Source organism: Monoraphidium neglectum, assembly GCF_000611645.1.
Source record: "Monoraphidium neglectum strain SAG 48.87 unplaced genomic scaffold scaffold01485, whole genome shotgun sequence".
NCBI classification, from domain to species: Eukaryota; Viridiplantae; Chlorophyta; class Chlorophyceae; order Sphaeropleales; family Selenastraceae; genus Monoraphidium; species Monoraphidium neglectum.
Genome location: NW_014012143.1, coordinates 1 through 13,784, shown reverse-complemented (window position 1 = coordinate 13,784; position 13,784 = coordinate 1). Strand labels below are relative to the sequence as shown.

Sequence of the window (13,784 nt, the reverse complement as noted above, 5' to 3'; positions counted from 1 at the left end):
GGGGTTGGAGGACGAGGAGGTTGGGGGCTATTCAAGGGGGTGGGGAGGAGGGGGTGAGCAGGCGGGCCACACATAATAGCAGCGAAGCGGGGGCTGCGGCGCGTCGGTCGCGCGCCCGGGCGCGCCGCGTGGCCGCCGGCGCGTGATCCCTGCTCGTTGAGGTCGCGTTCGTGGTTCAATGTCTACTGAAAATCGAGAAACCCCCTCCATCACACACACTCACACACACTCACCTGCAGCAGGAATGGCATGGCCTGCTGCACCAGCTGCACCAGGCTGTCCGCCGACGGCCCCTCCACGATCGACCCAAACGCAAACGTCGACGCCTCGCGCCACCGCCAGTCGTCGGGGCCGCCAGCCTTGGCGATGTGGGTCGTCACAAATGGCATGACCTGTGGCGATCGCGGCGTGTCGAGGTGGAGCGCCGGGACGCGCTGAGTGCATGGCACGCCGGAACAGATTGATGTGACTGGATCCTTTCACAGTGAGAGGGCCCTGCGACGGCCTCGCATAACACAAGCCACAGGGTTGCGCCTGCCGCCGCAGCAACGGGAGGTCATCGGGGCCAGGCCGCCCCCTTCCCTCCTGTCTCCCTCCCCGCCGCGCTTCCAGCGCAACCCCGGGCGTGCGAATCTTCCTAGCCGGACGAGATCTGGCCAAGCCGCCGGGGGGGCAAAAACAGGGAAGTGTGTCCTCTGACAGGCAGTCCCTCGGAGCGCACCACCGGCACGACGTCGTTGCCCGCGACGCGCGCGACGAGGCCGAGGCACGTGCCCGCGCTCATGGCGAGGTTCCAGGTGCTCTCGTCCTGCTCCTGGCCCTCCTCCTGCTTGACTAGCTGCTCCAGCAGCACCGGCACCAGGTGGGGCGTCGCGGCCTTGATGAAGTTGTGGCTCTGCTGAGCGGCCGGGGCGCGCGGCGGGCGCGAGGGGGCAAAGGCGGGGTCAGCGAATGAGGGCGAGGGGCCTGAGGTGTGTGTGCGTGTGTGTTTGTGTGTGTGTGTGTGTGTGTGTGTGTGTGTGTGTGTGTTCCGTTGCGCGCTTGCCTGCCAATTGTGCGGCTGCTAGGGCGGCCGCCGAATGCCTTGGGGCCGCGCGCTGCTCTCTCCCACCTCCTGTCCCATCCGCTCAGCAGCCCTCCGCCAACCCGCACCACGCGGACGCGTGGCCCCTCCGGTCCCCCACTGCTGCCGCTTCCCCGCTCATCCACGCCTCAAGGAGCGCAAGCGCCTCCTCTAAGTCGCGCGCACACACATGTACACACGTGAACCATCTCATTCTGCTGCTCGTCCCAACAGATCCGTGCTCCTTCATTCATTGATCTCAGACCAAAACGCGCACATGCGCACGCATGTACACCACTCCTGTGCGGAAAAGGTACATACATGCTCCCTCACGCACACACTCACACACACACACACACACACGCACGCCCGTGTGCGCGCGCACCTCCTCCGTGTCCTCGCCCTCCTCCTCCAGCAGCTCCAGCTCGTAGTCGCACAGCGTGGACCAGAACTCAACAGCCTGCAGCGCAACGTCCTCCTCGTCCTCGCGGATGGCCTTCACCGTCAAGTTGAAGATCTCCTGCGGTATTGATGTATTTGAGAGTAAGAGAGGGCGGCAGCAGGGTCAAAACAGAGCGCTGGGGCGGGTGGCAGGACTCGCGAGCCGGGCGGCTGTGCAGCAGGCGCAGGGCAGATCTAGGGGGCTCTGGGATGCTGAGGCGAGGGGGGACGGCTGCCGGGTGGCACGTGCGTGGGCGCTCGAATAGCCCGGCAGCGCTGGCGCGCAGCAGCACAGCGCCGCACCTGCATGTAGGGCGGCAGCCTGACGTAGTAATTGGCGGCGATCTCGTGGAGGCACGCGAAAGACTGCACGCGGATGCGCGCGTCGCCGGCCACGGTGCCCTGGCACACAACCTGGGGGTTTGCAAGAGCAGGCGGGCATGCTAGTGTTTGGGGCCGCCGGCAAGACCAGCTCGCAGCTCGGGTGCGGCGTGAAGAAGGGAGTGTTGTGTACACCCCATTTACACATCCACCTAAGCAGCAACATTGCTCGTCCGCGGCTAAAAATCTGTGCTCAACCGCCCCCGCCCCTCAGTGTTATCCCGGCCCCTCGACCCCAACCGCGCCCGTGCCCACGCGCGTGCTCCATTTGCGCACCTGCATGATGTAGTTGCGCTCGCTCTCATTGCCAAAGTTGTGGTCCGCAAACTCGATCGCGTTCTGCAGCGCCTCCACCGCCGCCAGCCGCGTCTCGACGCTCGGCTCCTCCGGCCGCATGCCCGACACCACCGCAGTGAGCACCATGTTGATCTGCTCCGCGCTGAGCACGTCGTCCTTCAGCGACCCCATCTCCTCGCACACATACCCGAGCGCCTGCAGCGTCGCCTGCCGAACGCCGTGGTCCGGCGGCGACGCGCTCATATTGGCCATGAGCGCCGGCACGAGCTCGCCCCAGCCGCCGCGCGGCAGCTCGATGGCCGCGACCTTGGCGACCACCAGCGCCACTGTGCCCCTGACCTCCTGCGGCTCCATCGCGAGCGCCTGCAGCAGCGCGCCGCGGATGCTCGCTCGCAGCGGCGGCTCGACGGCCTCCCAGCGCGAAACGAGCGCCGCCTTGCGGGCGTCGTCTTTGGCATCGAGGTTGTTCTTGAGGACGATGCCGGCCAGCCGCCGGCTCTCCGGCGGCTTCTCTGCGTTGGCCAGCTCATAGGCGAGGCTGCCCAGGAAGCCGGCGTAGTTCTGCTCCTGGAAGTATTGGATCTGCTGCTCCGCTTGGCCGCGCACCCCTGGGTCTGGGTCCTGCGCGTGCAGCAGCAGCCGCGTGACCTCGATCGAGGGGGCCCCTGCGGCGGCCATGGTGGGCGTGGGGCTGCTCGCTGCTGGCTGCCCGGCGCCCGGTGGGGGGGGGGGGGCGTCCGGAAGGGTGGGGAAACCGGGGGCAGCTGTCACTGACGGCCAAGTTTCGCGCCTGGCAGCAGAGCCGTGCCGACCACGCCCTCTGCGAAGCGGCGATGAAGGGTTGTGTCTGAGTGCCAATTTCTTGTGTAGGGATTTGCATGCACAATAGCCCAGCTCAAGGGCACAAGCAACCGCTGGCTGTGAACTGTCGCACTGCTGCTTCCTGGAGCACCCTGCACACCGGGTTGCAAAGACGGCAGCCGCGCAACAGCGATCCACGCGCCTCCCACTAAAGCGCTACACACTAAGGGCACATTATACACACAAACAACCGTTCAGCAGGCAAACATGTGTGCTGACGCGCGGTTTGCGAGCGCGGCGGGTGGCAGCCTTCAGGACCCGCAGCTGGAGGCACAAGGCCTTTGAAGCGCGGTTGAACAAAAATGTTATAACGATCACAATGCTCTCTGACGAGGAAGGTCCCACGCTGGCGCCTCGCCGACATCTTTCAGCACCGTGATCGCGCGCCCTCTCTTCATATTCGGATCTCACCTTTGTGTTGAAATTTGTTGTCTGTATCTGCCAACCAGCTCCCGCTGTTAAGTTACTCCCAGATCAGCGCTGGCTTACACAGCTGTCAAGGGCGGCTGCTCTAGTGTTCAGCGTTTGCAAAGCGGCCTGATACCAGGCGCAAGAGGCCCCGAGAGCAGCATACGCAGCACAACGCCCCTGCTGTAAATTTGGAATTGCAACGGGCTTTCAAGCGGCGAGCGCGAGCTGGAGTGGGAACGCCCAGCCTCAGGCGAGGCCTCCTACTTGGACTCAGTAAGCATTGGCTTCCCTGCACACAGTGACAGCAGGTGCACACGGCCGCCACTGGTGTCAGAAGGCTCATTGCAAGGGACTCATACGAGTGTGTAGTGCACACAATCATTGCTCCCGGATGCGATGCAGCTCGTTGCAGCATTAGCCAGGGGGCTGAAATCATCTGCACATGCCATAGAATGTGACGAAAACTGTACTTTTCACTTGTGTTCCCATGCTGTGGTCGTGACTGTTGGCAAGTGATCCTGTTTGACCATGGCTTGACCAGCAAATGCTGACCGGACCTGGTTGCTGTTGCCGCCACAAAAACAACCCTTGCTGTTGCTTTGTGCCATTTCAAGCCTCCATGGCCCCCTGCCTCCAGGGCTGCTTCATGGACGCTGCCGTCCAGTGCTCGTCTGGCGTCACTGCATTGCTGCACCACTGCGCAAGCTCAGCTGTGTTGGCAGGGCAGTCTCCTGCAAGCAAAGCGCACCCGGTTGAGACGAGGAATTATAGAAAGAACCTCTGGCTTGTGGTGCAACGTGTTTCTTCAGCCAGCCGCGTGCAATGCTCGCTGGCTCAGCGCGCCATCTTCGACTCTCAGATCGGGGCCGCTAGGATTTGGGGGCTTGTTGAGCCAGGCAGAGGCTTATCGTGTCTCGCATTCATCCGCGTTGCCTGACATACATACTGGGGGCTGGGGTTGGCACAAGGTGGGCTTTGTCACCCCGCTGCAAACGCACGCTGCGGCTCTTGCAGCTGCCCTTTGATATGGTAACACTATCGCGCACTCTCCTCGCGTGCGGTGTAGACATGCTGCATCCCCTCTGCCATGCGTGCAGGACCGATGACTGCGACTGCAGTCGTCGGGCGGCCCGGCCACGGGCGCTGGAGCAAGACCGTGTACGCCCTTGTTACCTATGCGCTGCTGGCGCACCTGCTCATTGGATTGCTCAGGCCCCAGGAGCCCGATGGCAGCGATGTTAGGCCCGGACAGCAGGACCTCGTCGCACCCATGGCGGGTGCGATGCTGTGGAGCGTGCTCAGGGTCCGCTGTGGCGCCGCACGCTTTGCATCACGACGCCGCCTCTTTGGTGCTTGACTGAGCTGCGCCAGAGTACACGCAAACAGCATCGCACACCAGTATGCGCCAAACTGCACCCATCGCGCAACGTGTACTGCACGCTGCCGTGTCCATCCCCTGAGTAGCCCTGGCCGGCGCATACCCCCTGGAGGAGCATTTCGTGACCACAGCGGACGGATACATCCTCCGCATGTTCCGCATCCCACACGGACTCCCCAACGGCGCTGCAAGCTCGGCTGCCGCAATGAGCCTGGTTGCCCGTCCGCCGGCCGACGCAGCGTGCGCAGCCAGCGCAGCGGAAAACGCCACCGTCACCGGCGGTGTCACCTGCCCGGCCGACGTCCGGCAGGCGCGCCACCACTGCCGGCAGACGCACAAGCGGGACGGCTCGCGCGTGGGCCTGGCGCCGCGGCCTGTGGCTTTCATGCAGCACGCGTTGATGGACTCCAGCGCGGGCTGGCTGCTGCTGGGCCCTGGGCGTGCGCTGGCCTTGCAGCTGGCGGATGCAGGTTTTGACGTGTGGCTGGCCAACTCAAGGGGTGAGCACAGGTTGTGAAGGCAATTTTGGTGCTAGGATAGCTACGTGTGCGGCAGGGCTGTGGATGGTCAAGTTGTCATCACAACGGAGGGGATATTTCAGGGTCTTGCATCATGGCTGATGTGCTCGCGACCTTCTGATGGGGATTTGCACGAACACCCCCATCCGCGCGTTTCGTGCACGCGCAAAACCCCAGGCAACCGCTACAGCCGCAACCACACCTCATTGGACCCTGACGTTGACGCGGCCTTCTGGCGATTCACTTGGTCTGACATGGCGGATTACGACGTGCCGGCCATGGTCGGACACGTGGCAGACGTCACGGGGCAGCAGCGCGTCGTGTACTTTGGGTACTCGCAGGTGCAGTGGGGGCGGCGGTGTGACGCACGTGTGCGTGCATAGGTGCATGCGTGGGTGGGTGAGTGGGTGGGTGGATGGGTGCGTGGGTGGGCGGATTGGTGGGTGGATGTGTGGGCTGATGGATGGGTGTGTGAGTGTTTGCGTGTGCGTGTGTTAGTTTTGTCTGATGGGTGCATGCTTGTATGGGGTGTTTAGTGCGGGCACTAGAAAAAATGCTCAAAGGGTATTGAGGCTTGCTCGCAAGCGTGGGTCAGGCGTCATGGCAGACGCACCAAGCACGCCCGCTCCCTGCTCGTTTCCGCAGGGCTCGATGATCGGCCTGGCCGCCCTGGCCAGCCAGCCGGCCCTCGCGCGCCGCATCTCGCTGGCCGTCCTGATGGCGCCGGTCGCGTTCACGCGCCACATGACGAGCCTGCCCTTCGTGCTCTCTGTCAAGGCGCGGCTCGACGAGCGCCTCCTAGCCGCAGGCTGGGGCGAGTGGGGCGCGTACAGCCCGCGCTTCTCGGCGCGCTCGATGCGCGGCTGCCGCCTGCTGCCGGGCCTGTGCGAGCGGTACCTGACAAGCCTGTGCGGGGCCAACCCGCGCGGGAACCTGGCGCCAGAAATTATTGAGCTGGTGATGGGGCACCTGCCGGTGGGGACGAGCGTGATGAACATGGCACTGTGGTCGCAGGTGAGTAGGCGCCCATGGGGAGCAAGAGGGCGCCCACCCTTATCGGCTGTATTTGTTTTGTGCAGCCCACACTTGTGCGAGGGGCCGCAAACCAATGTGCCGTGTGAGTCTGAGTCCGTGGGTGCGGCGCGGTCTTAGCTGTGCCCTCTGGTGACCCGAAAAGCCTTGAGAACCGCATGCACCCATATCCCTGCCCCCACAACTCCCTGCCCCCCTCCATTGCCTCCTGGCGCCCCGCACCTCCAGGCCGTTCGACGCGGCAGCGCCTCGGAGCTGCTGCGCTACGATTTTGGCTCAGACTGCTCGCGCGATGGTGCCTGCAACCGCCTCGTCTATGGGGCGGACCGACCGCCTGGGTACAACCTCAGCGCCATCACCACACCACTCGCGCTGTTCACAGGTGAGGGGCGCTGTTGCACCAGAAATTGCAGCTTGAACCGTGGCTGCACGCAGCAACCCAGCACCTCTCAGTGGCCTGCATGTTGTGCTGCCCACTATCCTGCATTTCAATCGGGGCATGCGATGCAGCAACCAGCATATATCACCACGCCTGCCCAACGCTGCCGCCCCGCCGCATCCCCGGTGACCGCTGTGCGAAGGCGACCGCGACGCGATCTCGCCGCCTGCTGACGTGGCGCTGCTCAAGGCCGCCCTGGCGCCCGGCGTGCTGGCGCACCACCACGCTGAGCCTGATTACGGCCACCTGGATTACGAGCTGGGCATCGACACGCCGGCGCGCATCTACCCAGGCGTTGTCAGCCTCGCGCGCACCGCGGCGGCCGCGGCCGGGGATATTTCGGCGCTGAAGGCGCCTGCGGTGTGAGCCGCATGGAGTGCGCACGGCTGCTTGCCGTGCGGAGCCCTTGGCTGGACGGGCGGCCAGGGCCGGCAAGCGTTGCCGTCTTTTGTGGTGCCGCCACTGCCCTGCCAGCACCCAAAACGATGTCACAACCGGGCCAGTGCCCAATTTTATTGCACGGATGACCCTCCAGGTCGTATACATGTTGGAGCACCTCCCTGGGCACCTCTGTCACATGCACAGCACAGCACCCCCAGGTGCTGCGGCGCTCGCCATCTGCAGGAACTGGTTCAGGGCGGCCACAACGGCCGCTGAGATGTCCAATTTTGGAACTAGGACAACTCTGATATACATTTTGGGCATGAGCGCCACGCATGCGCACGATTAGCCCGCCTTGCGCACCTGATGCTATGTCACGGACTTGCCCGCCGAGCGTGGTGAGGAAGACATTGCGTGTGCCTTTTCCGTCATCAGAAGATCGCTAGGCTGCCATGTCACTACCTGCTTTGAACTGCTTGCCCATCACATCGCCTTGAGCTGCTGTTTCTCCTTGGGCGGTACGCCCAAATTTTGACCCACGCTCCTGAGACCCTGACTCTGAAGCTATGCGTAGCAAACAATATAAACACCTCATGATTTGTCATATCTTATCATACCTACTGACACATACACGCGCCTGACTCGCGTAGCCCTCCCTTCTACAGCCAGAAGGCACCCTGAGGTCGGCTGACAACGGGATGTGCTGCGCTTATGTAGCACCATGGCCAGCACACCCTGCTTATGGTCATATTCTCTAAAGCCCTAGCAAACTTTTCACGGAGCTCCATTCGTAGCAGCTGCTATCGTGCGCATGCTCTGCCTGTACCTGTCACTGCCTTGCTCACTGAGCGGCTGCTGTGCAGTTGCTGTGAGCAGGGCGGGTCCTCTTGTACCCTCTGAGCTTCTTGCATGTAAACCATGTGTCCTGTTACCACCTGACGTGCGCAATGTGCTGCATGCAATTGTGTCCGCGTCACCTGACGGGGGGCCTCTGTAGGCGAGGGGTGTGCCATGGGGCGGGGCACTAGACTGGTGACACAAGCGTCACCCCTAGAGAACAGACAGCCTGCATGTAGACTCCGTTGGATGTCTCAAACACCTCGTCTGAATTCTACTTATACGGTTCACCGTGCTCACACCCAAGGTCTGCACGACGAGCAAAGCCCAACACAGCAGATCGCCATGCACTTGTGGCGCTGATTTTAGCCATGTGGTCGGGGGGATTCGATCTCTCGGACCTGGGGAAGCTGGGGGCTACCCTAGGAGAGGGCCTGCAGAAAGCCCGGGAGGCCGTCGATAGTCCCTGGCTTGGCGAGGTTGTATCGAAGGCAAAAGCCGAGGCGGAGAGATTGGACCGTGCCCTGAACCTTGACGGCACGGGAGGTGACGGTGGCACCAAGATCGTTGAGCCAGGTGAGGTCGTGCAGCGTCAAACGGGACGCCAATGGAAGGAAGAGTGCAACCTGTACTTATGTGAATGCTTGGTTTTCTCAACTTTCGTCCTTCTCTGCACCACCGTGCCGCTTTCCGTCCGAACATCGCAGCAGCAGCGAGTGCATCAACTCAGCATGTGCAGGTGAGGCGCACCGACCAGACCTGATCCTCACGCATGTCCTGCTGGGCCTTTGTTTTCATCGCCACATATGTGAGTCTCAGGGGCGGCGGCGCCACTCATTACACACTGTGATCCCCGTCCCTGCGAATGGGCGATGCAGGGGGTCTCCGGCACTACGGATGCACTGGCGTCTGCCACTGACGCGCTGTCGACCGGCTGGGCTGCCATGTTCAGCTCGTCACCCATGCCCGAGCAGCAGCAGCAGCAGCAGCAGCAGCCGCAGCCGCAGCAGCCATTGGCACCAGCCTCTGTATTGGCCGCCTCTGACGCATCAGCGGGCAGCATCGACCCCCTTGGCAGCGGCGCAGGCGAAAGTGGCTCGGCCGCCCCTGGAAAGAAACTGGTCAAGAAAAAGCTTGTGAGGAAGATCATCAGGAAGCCGTCCGACATGGCGGATGGCTCAGCTGCTGCAGGTGGCCTTGGCAGCCCGGCAGAGAGCATCGGGCTCTCATCCCCGCATCGGGACGCTCCGCTACCGCCGGCGCCATTGGCAGCCAGCAAACAGCAGCAGCAGCAGCAGGAGCAGGAGCAGGAGCAGCAGAAGGCGCAGCAGCCGATGGACGCGGAGATTTTCAACAGCAAGTTTCTCAGCAAAGACTACGCTTTGGGTGACACTGCTGCCGTGGAAATCGCTGCCGCCAGCATGGCCAGAAGTGGCACAGTAGCACGCGAAGCAGCAGGGGATAGATCAGGAGCAGCCGCGACCGCAACAGAGGTGTTGGATGGTGCTAGCCCCGCGAAGGGCGCCAACGGCCTGCCGCAGCAGCAAGAGGCTCTGACACTGCCACCACAGGCAGGCGAGCAGCAACAGCAGCAGCACCAGCAAGCGGGGCTGGGTGCATCCGAGGAGATGCAGCATCAGAGCGACGAGCAGCAGCTTGATCCCGAGCTGTTTGTTGGGCGTCACGCAGAGCCAGGGCAGCCAGCACGGCAACTAAAGCTTGGAGCAACACGGCACGCCGGAGCGGGGCGCGACGGCGAGGCGCTGCCTTCAGGCTTGGAAGCGGCAGACGCGCTAGCTGGGGGCATCAACCGGGTCCATGCGGAACCCGCTGGCTTGCCGGCCAGCCTGTTTGCGATCGCAGATGCGCCGCAGGCAAGGATCATGCCAGCTGATGGCACGGCTGGTGCGGGGCCGCCCCCACCGCCGGAGCAGCAGGAGGAGCTGCAGGAGCAGGAGCAGCAGCAGCAGCAGCTTCCCGTTGCAGCAGGGCCTGGTGAGGTTGCGGCTGGCTCTTCGCATGACGGCCACCAGCTGGGGGAGCGACAGCAAACGCCAGCTAAGCAGCAGCCAGAGGGGTTGCACCATCAGTGTATGCAGGATCAGCGCAAGCAGCAGCATCAGCAGGCGCGGCAGCAGCAGCATCAGCAGCCCACTGACGAGCAAGCAGTCAGTGACTGGCATGGATTGGCTGAGGGGTCGGGCAGCAGCCAAGCGGTTGCATCTGCTGCGCAGGAGTCACCTGGCTTTGCTCCGGCGGCAGCGGCGGCGCTTGAGAGATTGCATGTGGAGTCAGGCAATCTGCAGCACGGCTTGCAGGCGCAGGGACAGCAGCCATGCGGGCCCCCGCTGGGACAGCAGCAACACCAGCAGCGCGAGGAGCAGCAGTCAGGCTCTCCGCGACAGCAGCAGCAGCAGCAGCAGCGCCAGCGCCCGGCGTCGGACCCCAGCGGCCTCCGCCAGGCGGTCGAGGCGCGCGAGGGGCAGCTGGTGCGCCAGGCCGCGCAGCTAGCCGCGCAGCAGCTGGAGGTGGAGCAGCTGCGCCATGAGAGGGACGAACTGTCCGCCAGGCTGGCCGCGCAGGAGGAGGTGTGTGCGCCACGAGGGTATGAACACAGGAAGTTTGGTGACCAGGATTTGCAGCAGCAGCGGCGGCGGCGCGGACGTGTCGTGTGTTGACGCTCTATTGCTGTAGTATCACTGTTTCACATCTCTGAGTTGACAGCACCAATTAGTCCAATCGCAAAAACCGCCCACCTGCAGCCACGCGTGGCCTTCCATGCCTCGCCACGGCCTGCTCCTCACATGCCTCAATCGCGCACGGGCCCTCATCTGCCCCCCTCTCAACCGCCCGGCGCCATTGCCCCGCGGCGGCCGCAGATTGTCGTCCAGCTCAGCCGCAAGAACGAGCAGCTGGTGCTGCGCAGCGCCAAGGTGTCAGAAGAGGAGATGGCGGCGGTGCAGGCCGAGTTCCAGGCGCGCATCGCCGCGCTCGAGAAGAAGGTGCGGCGGGGGCGCAGGCCCTGCGGGACGGGGCTCTGCGGCGCGTTGGCGCTGGGGGTCGTGGCACCAGCGCCAGCTAGCGGCGGTGCGAGCCGGCCGCTCAGCCGCACGCGTAAGCGGCGTGCCCTCTCAACACGCCGTCCAAGCGCCTGGTGCCCCATTCTGCACGTATGTTTGCCCAGTCTCCACACCCACTTGTACATGCGCCCACACTTCGTGATACGGTCATCAGGCGAGCATGCTGACTAAGGAGCGGGACGCCTTGAAGCAGAGCGGCCGCGCCAGCAGCGCCAGTGAGGCCGCCCTCAAGGCCAAGGACGACCTGGCGCAGGAGGTGGGGCGCCGCCTGTTGGTTCCGGGGTTTGAGGTTTGAGGTGCCGGGTGTCCACGCCGGGGGAGTGGCGCGCCTCGATTGTTCCAGGGTGTGCAGTCGAACGTGCCGGGTGTCCGTGCAGGAGGTGGGGCGCCTCACTTTGTTCCAGGGTTCCGGTCCGAGGGTGTGGGGTGGTCGCTTCCTGTCGCCCTTCGAGGGTGGTTCCTAAGAATTTGAGTCTGAGAGTGGCCTGGTTCGGTTGCCAAACTGTGGTACCTTGTCTAGTTTTGGGAATCAGCAAGGTGGGTCGTGTGGCATGTCAGGTGTGCGGACGGAGGGCTCGCGGTGGACTGGAGAAGGCTGCCCGCCCCCGTCTCCCCCCCCCTGCACACTCACACACACAAACACACACATATACACACACACACACACACACAATCCACCCGCAAGCGACCATACCCGACACTCCTGACGCGCGCCTGCATGCTGTATCCAACCCCGTGCCACGCGCAGCTGATGGCGGAGGGCGAGAAGCTGAGCAAGCGGGTGCTGGATCTAGAGGGCCAGGTCAAGAGGGCCAGGGCACACGTGAGCCTCGCCTACCGTGACGCGCAAGCCGTTTGGCCACGCGCCGCCACGGCCTGGTCCTGCAGCGCCGCACGCGGACACGGGCGAGCTTGCTGCCACACTAGCGCTGCTGCGTCGGGCGGCCGCATCGGGTGCACATGCAAGCGTGTGTCCTGCGGTCTGAATACACGGACTTTCAGCAGGCCTTGTTTTGGCAATGCATGAGAATCCTATAACCTCGATACCTCAAACCCTGAGTTTTGTTTGTCATGCCATGCGCACTCCTCAGCTGCGGGAGGAGTCTGCTGAGAAGGAGAAGCTGGCCGCGCAGCTGGCGGCGGAGCAGGCAGAGTGCGAGGCGCAGCGGCGCGCGCGCGCGGCGGCGGAGCGCGACCTGGCGGCTGCGATGGAGGCCGCGCGGCAGGTGGGCCGCTTTGGGGGTGGTGCTGCGCGGGCTTCTGTGCTGTGTCACAAGACACAATGGTGGAATTGGCTGTCCACAAGGCCTGGCTGCATCGAGTTTTGCAGGCCGACGCGGTGGGGTCTGGAGTGATCGGCATTTGATGCGCGCCCCAATCCCCGCCGACTTCACAGGAGCTGGAAGCTGCCCAGAAGCAGGCTGAGGCGGATCTGCAGAAGGCGCGGTCGGAGCAGGTGGGGCGGCCCGCCTGCCCACGGCTCTGCGCCGGCCCGCGCGCCTGCATCTTGTCCTCTGTGGCATGCGCTCACCAGGGATCAGATGGCTGGGCTGCGCTTCCGGTGGCATGGTTTTCAGGGCCGGCGGCGGTCCTCTTGCCATGAAGTTGTGCGCCCTTCAAGGCTCCAACGTCCCTGGCCACCCCTCATTTCAAGAACCAAAAAACAGATCTCCTTCCTCCCCCTGCGATGGACAGATGGAGGCCGAGGCACTCGCCAGGGAGGCGGCCCAGAAGGGCGCCGCCAAGCGCGCCCAGCAGGCGGAGGCGCATGCGGCGGCGCTGGTGGAGACCGTGCAGGTGACCCGCCGCGTCTGCCGGGCGGCTCCTCTTTGCGTGGATGCGGTTGTCCGGCGCTGGGGCAGGCCCGCAGGCGGGCACCGCCTGCGGCCTGGGATGAGCCGACATGCCTGCCACCTGGGGACGCAGCCCTCACTGCATGCCTGCCTCCCCTGCCCGCACCCAGCACAGGGCCGCGCCAGGCTGGCTGGTCCTCTCTAGCCGCAGGCCGGCGCCCTCTGCAGCCACCAACCGCGTGCTGTCGCGCATGATGTCGCATGATGTCACCTGACGTCACCGCTTCCCCCCCTGACCCTCAACTCCAGGAGCTGCGTGAGGCGCTGGAGCGCCAGAGGGCGGCGGCAAACCTGCGGGAGGAGATGATGAAGCAGGTGGGGGTGGCTGGGGGTGGCTGGGGGTGGCTGGTGGGTGGGTGCGGGTGGGTTGGGTCCGGTCAAAGCGGGTCGAAGGGGCTCCATGGCGGGTGCGCTGCCCGCTGCTCGCCGTCCATTGTTGTTTACAAATATGAAAGCGTTGTTCCATTTTCCAGGGGGGTATTTTTGTGGTGTTTGGCAGGAGAGCCCGCCCTCGCTGGGCACGAATCTGCAGCGGCGGCGCTACCAGCGGCACAAACCGCCGCGGCAACCCCTCCCCCCCCCTCCCAGGACTTGGCCGACATGGAGCGCCGCTGCCAGGCGGCAGAAGAGCGCCACCACGACCTGAGCGCGAAGCTGCCGGGTGAGGCGCCGACCTCGCACCTGCCCATTCATGCCGCCCCTGCCTGTGCCCTTGCACTGCGCCCGCCCCCAGCAACCATGCCGCCCTCATGTCACGTGATGTCCTCGGCTCGGGCGGCTCATCCAGCTCTCAGTTCAAGACTCCGCGTGCA

General features: G+C 64.3%; 3 protein-coding genes across 3 annotated transcripts; 2 read left to right on the top strand and 1 right to left on the bottom strand.

Annotated features, from left to right (window-relative positions):
* Positions 1–209: 209 nt before the first annotated feature.
* On the bottom strand, positions 210–2,860 carry MNEG_8045 (Importin subunit beta-1; the record flags this gene model as incomplete). The annotated part of the gene is made up of 5 exons (XM_014043484.1): positions 210–392; positions 722–895; positions 1,449–1,583; positions 1,808–1,918; positions 2,162–2,860. 5 exons carry the CDS (start codon positions 2,858–2,860, stop codon positions 210–212), a joined length of 1,302 nt encoding a protein of 433 aa, XP_013898938.1.
* A 2,177-nt stretch (positions 2,861–5,037) lies between these two features.
* On the top strand, positions 5,038–7,187 carry MNEG_8044 (Lipase member M; the record flags this gene model as incomplete). The annotated part of the gene is made up of 5 exons (XM_014043483.1): positions 5,038–5,332; positions 5,528–5,691; positions 5,996–6,364; positions 6,611–6,764; positions 6,964–7,187. The coding sequence occupies 5 exons, from the start codon at positions 5,038–5,040 to the stop codon at positions 7,185–7,187; spliced, it is 1,206 nt and encodes a 401-aa protein (XP_013898937.1).
* A 1,724-nt stretch (positions 7,188–8,911) lies between these two features.
* MNEG_8043 (hypothetical protein) lies at positions 8,912–13,618 on the top strand (the record flags this gene model as incomplete). The annotated part of the gene is made up of 9 exons (XM_014043482.1): positions 8,912–10,627; positions 10,919–11,041; positions 11,274–11,375; positions 11,868–11,942; positions 12,211–12,345; positions 12,516–12,575; positions 12,815–12,916; positions 13,222–13,334; positions 13,561–13,618. 9 exons carry the CDS (start codon positions 8,912–8,914, stop codon positions 13,616–13,618), a joined length of 2,484 nt encoding a protein of 827 aa, XP_013898936.1.
* Positions 13,619–13,784: the final 166 nt, after the last annotated feature.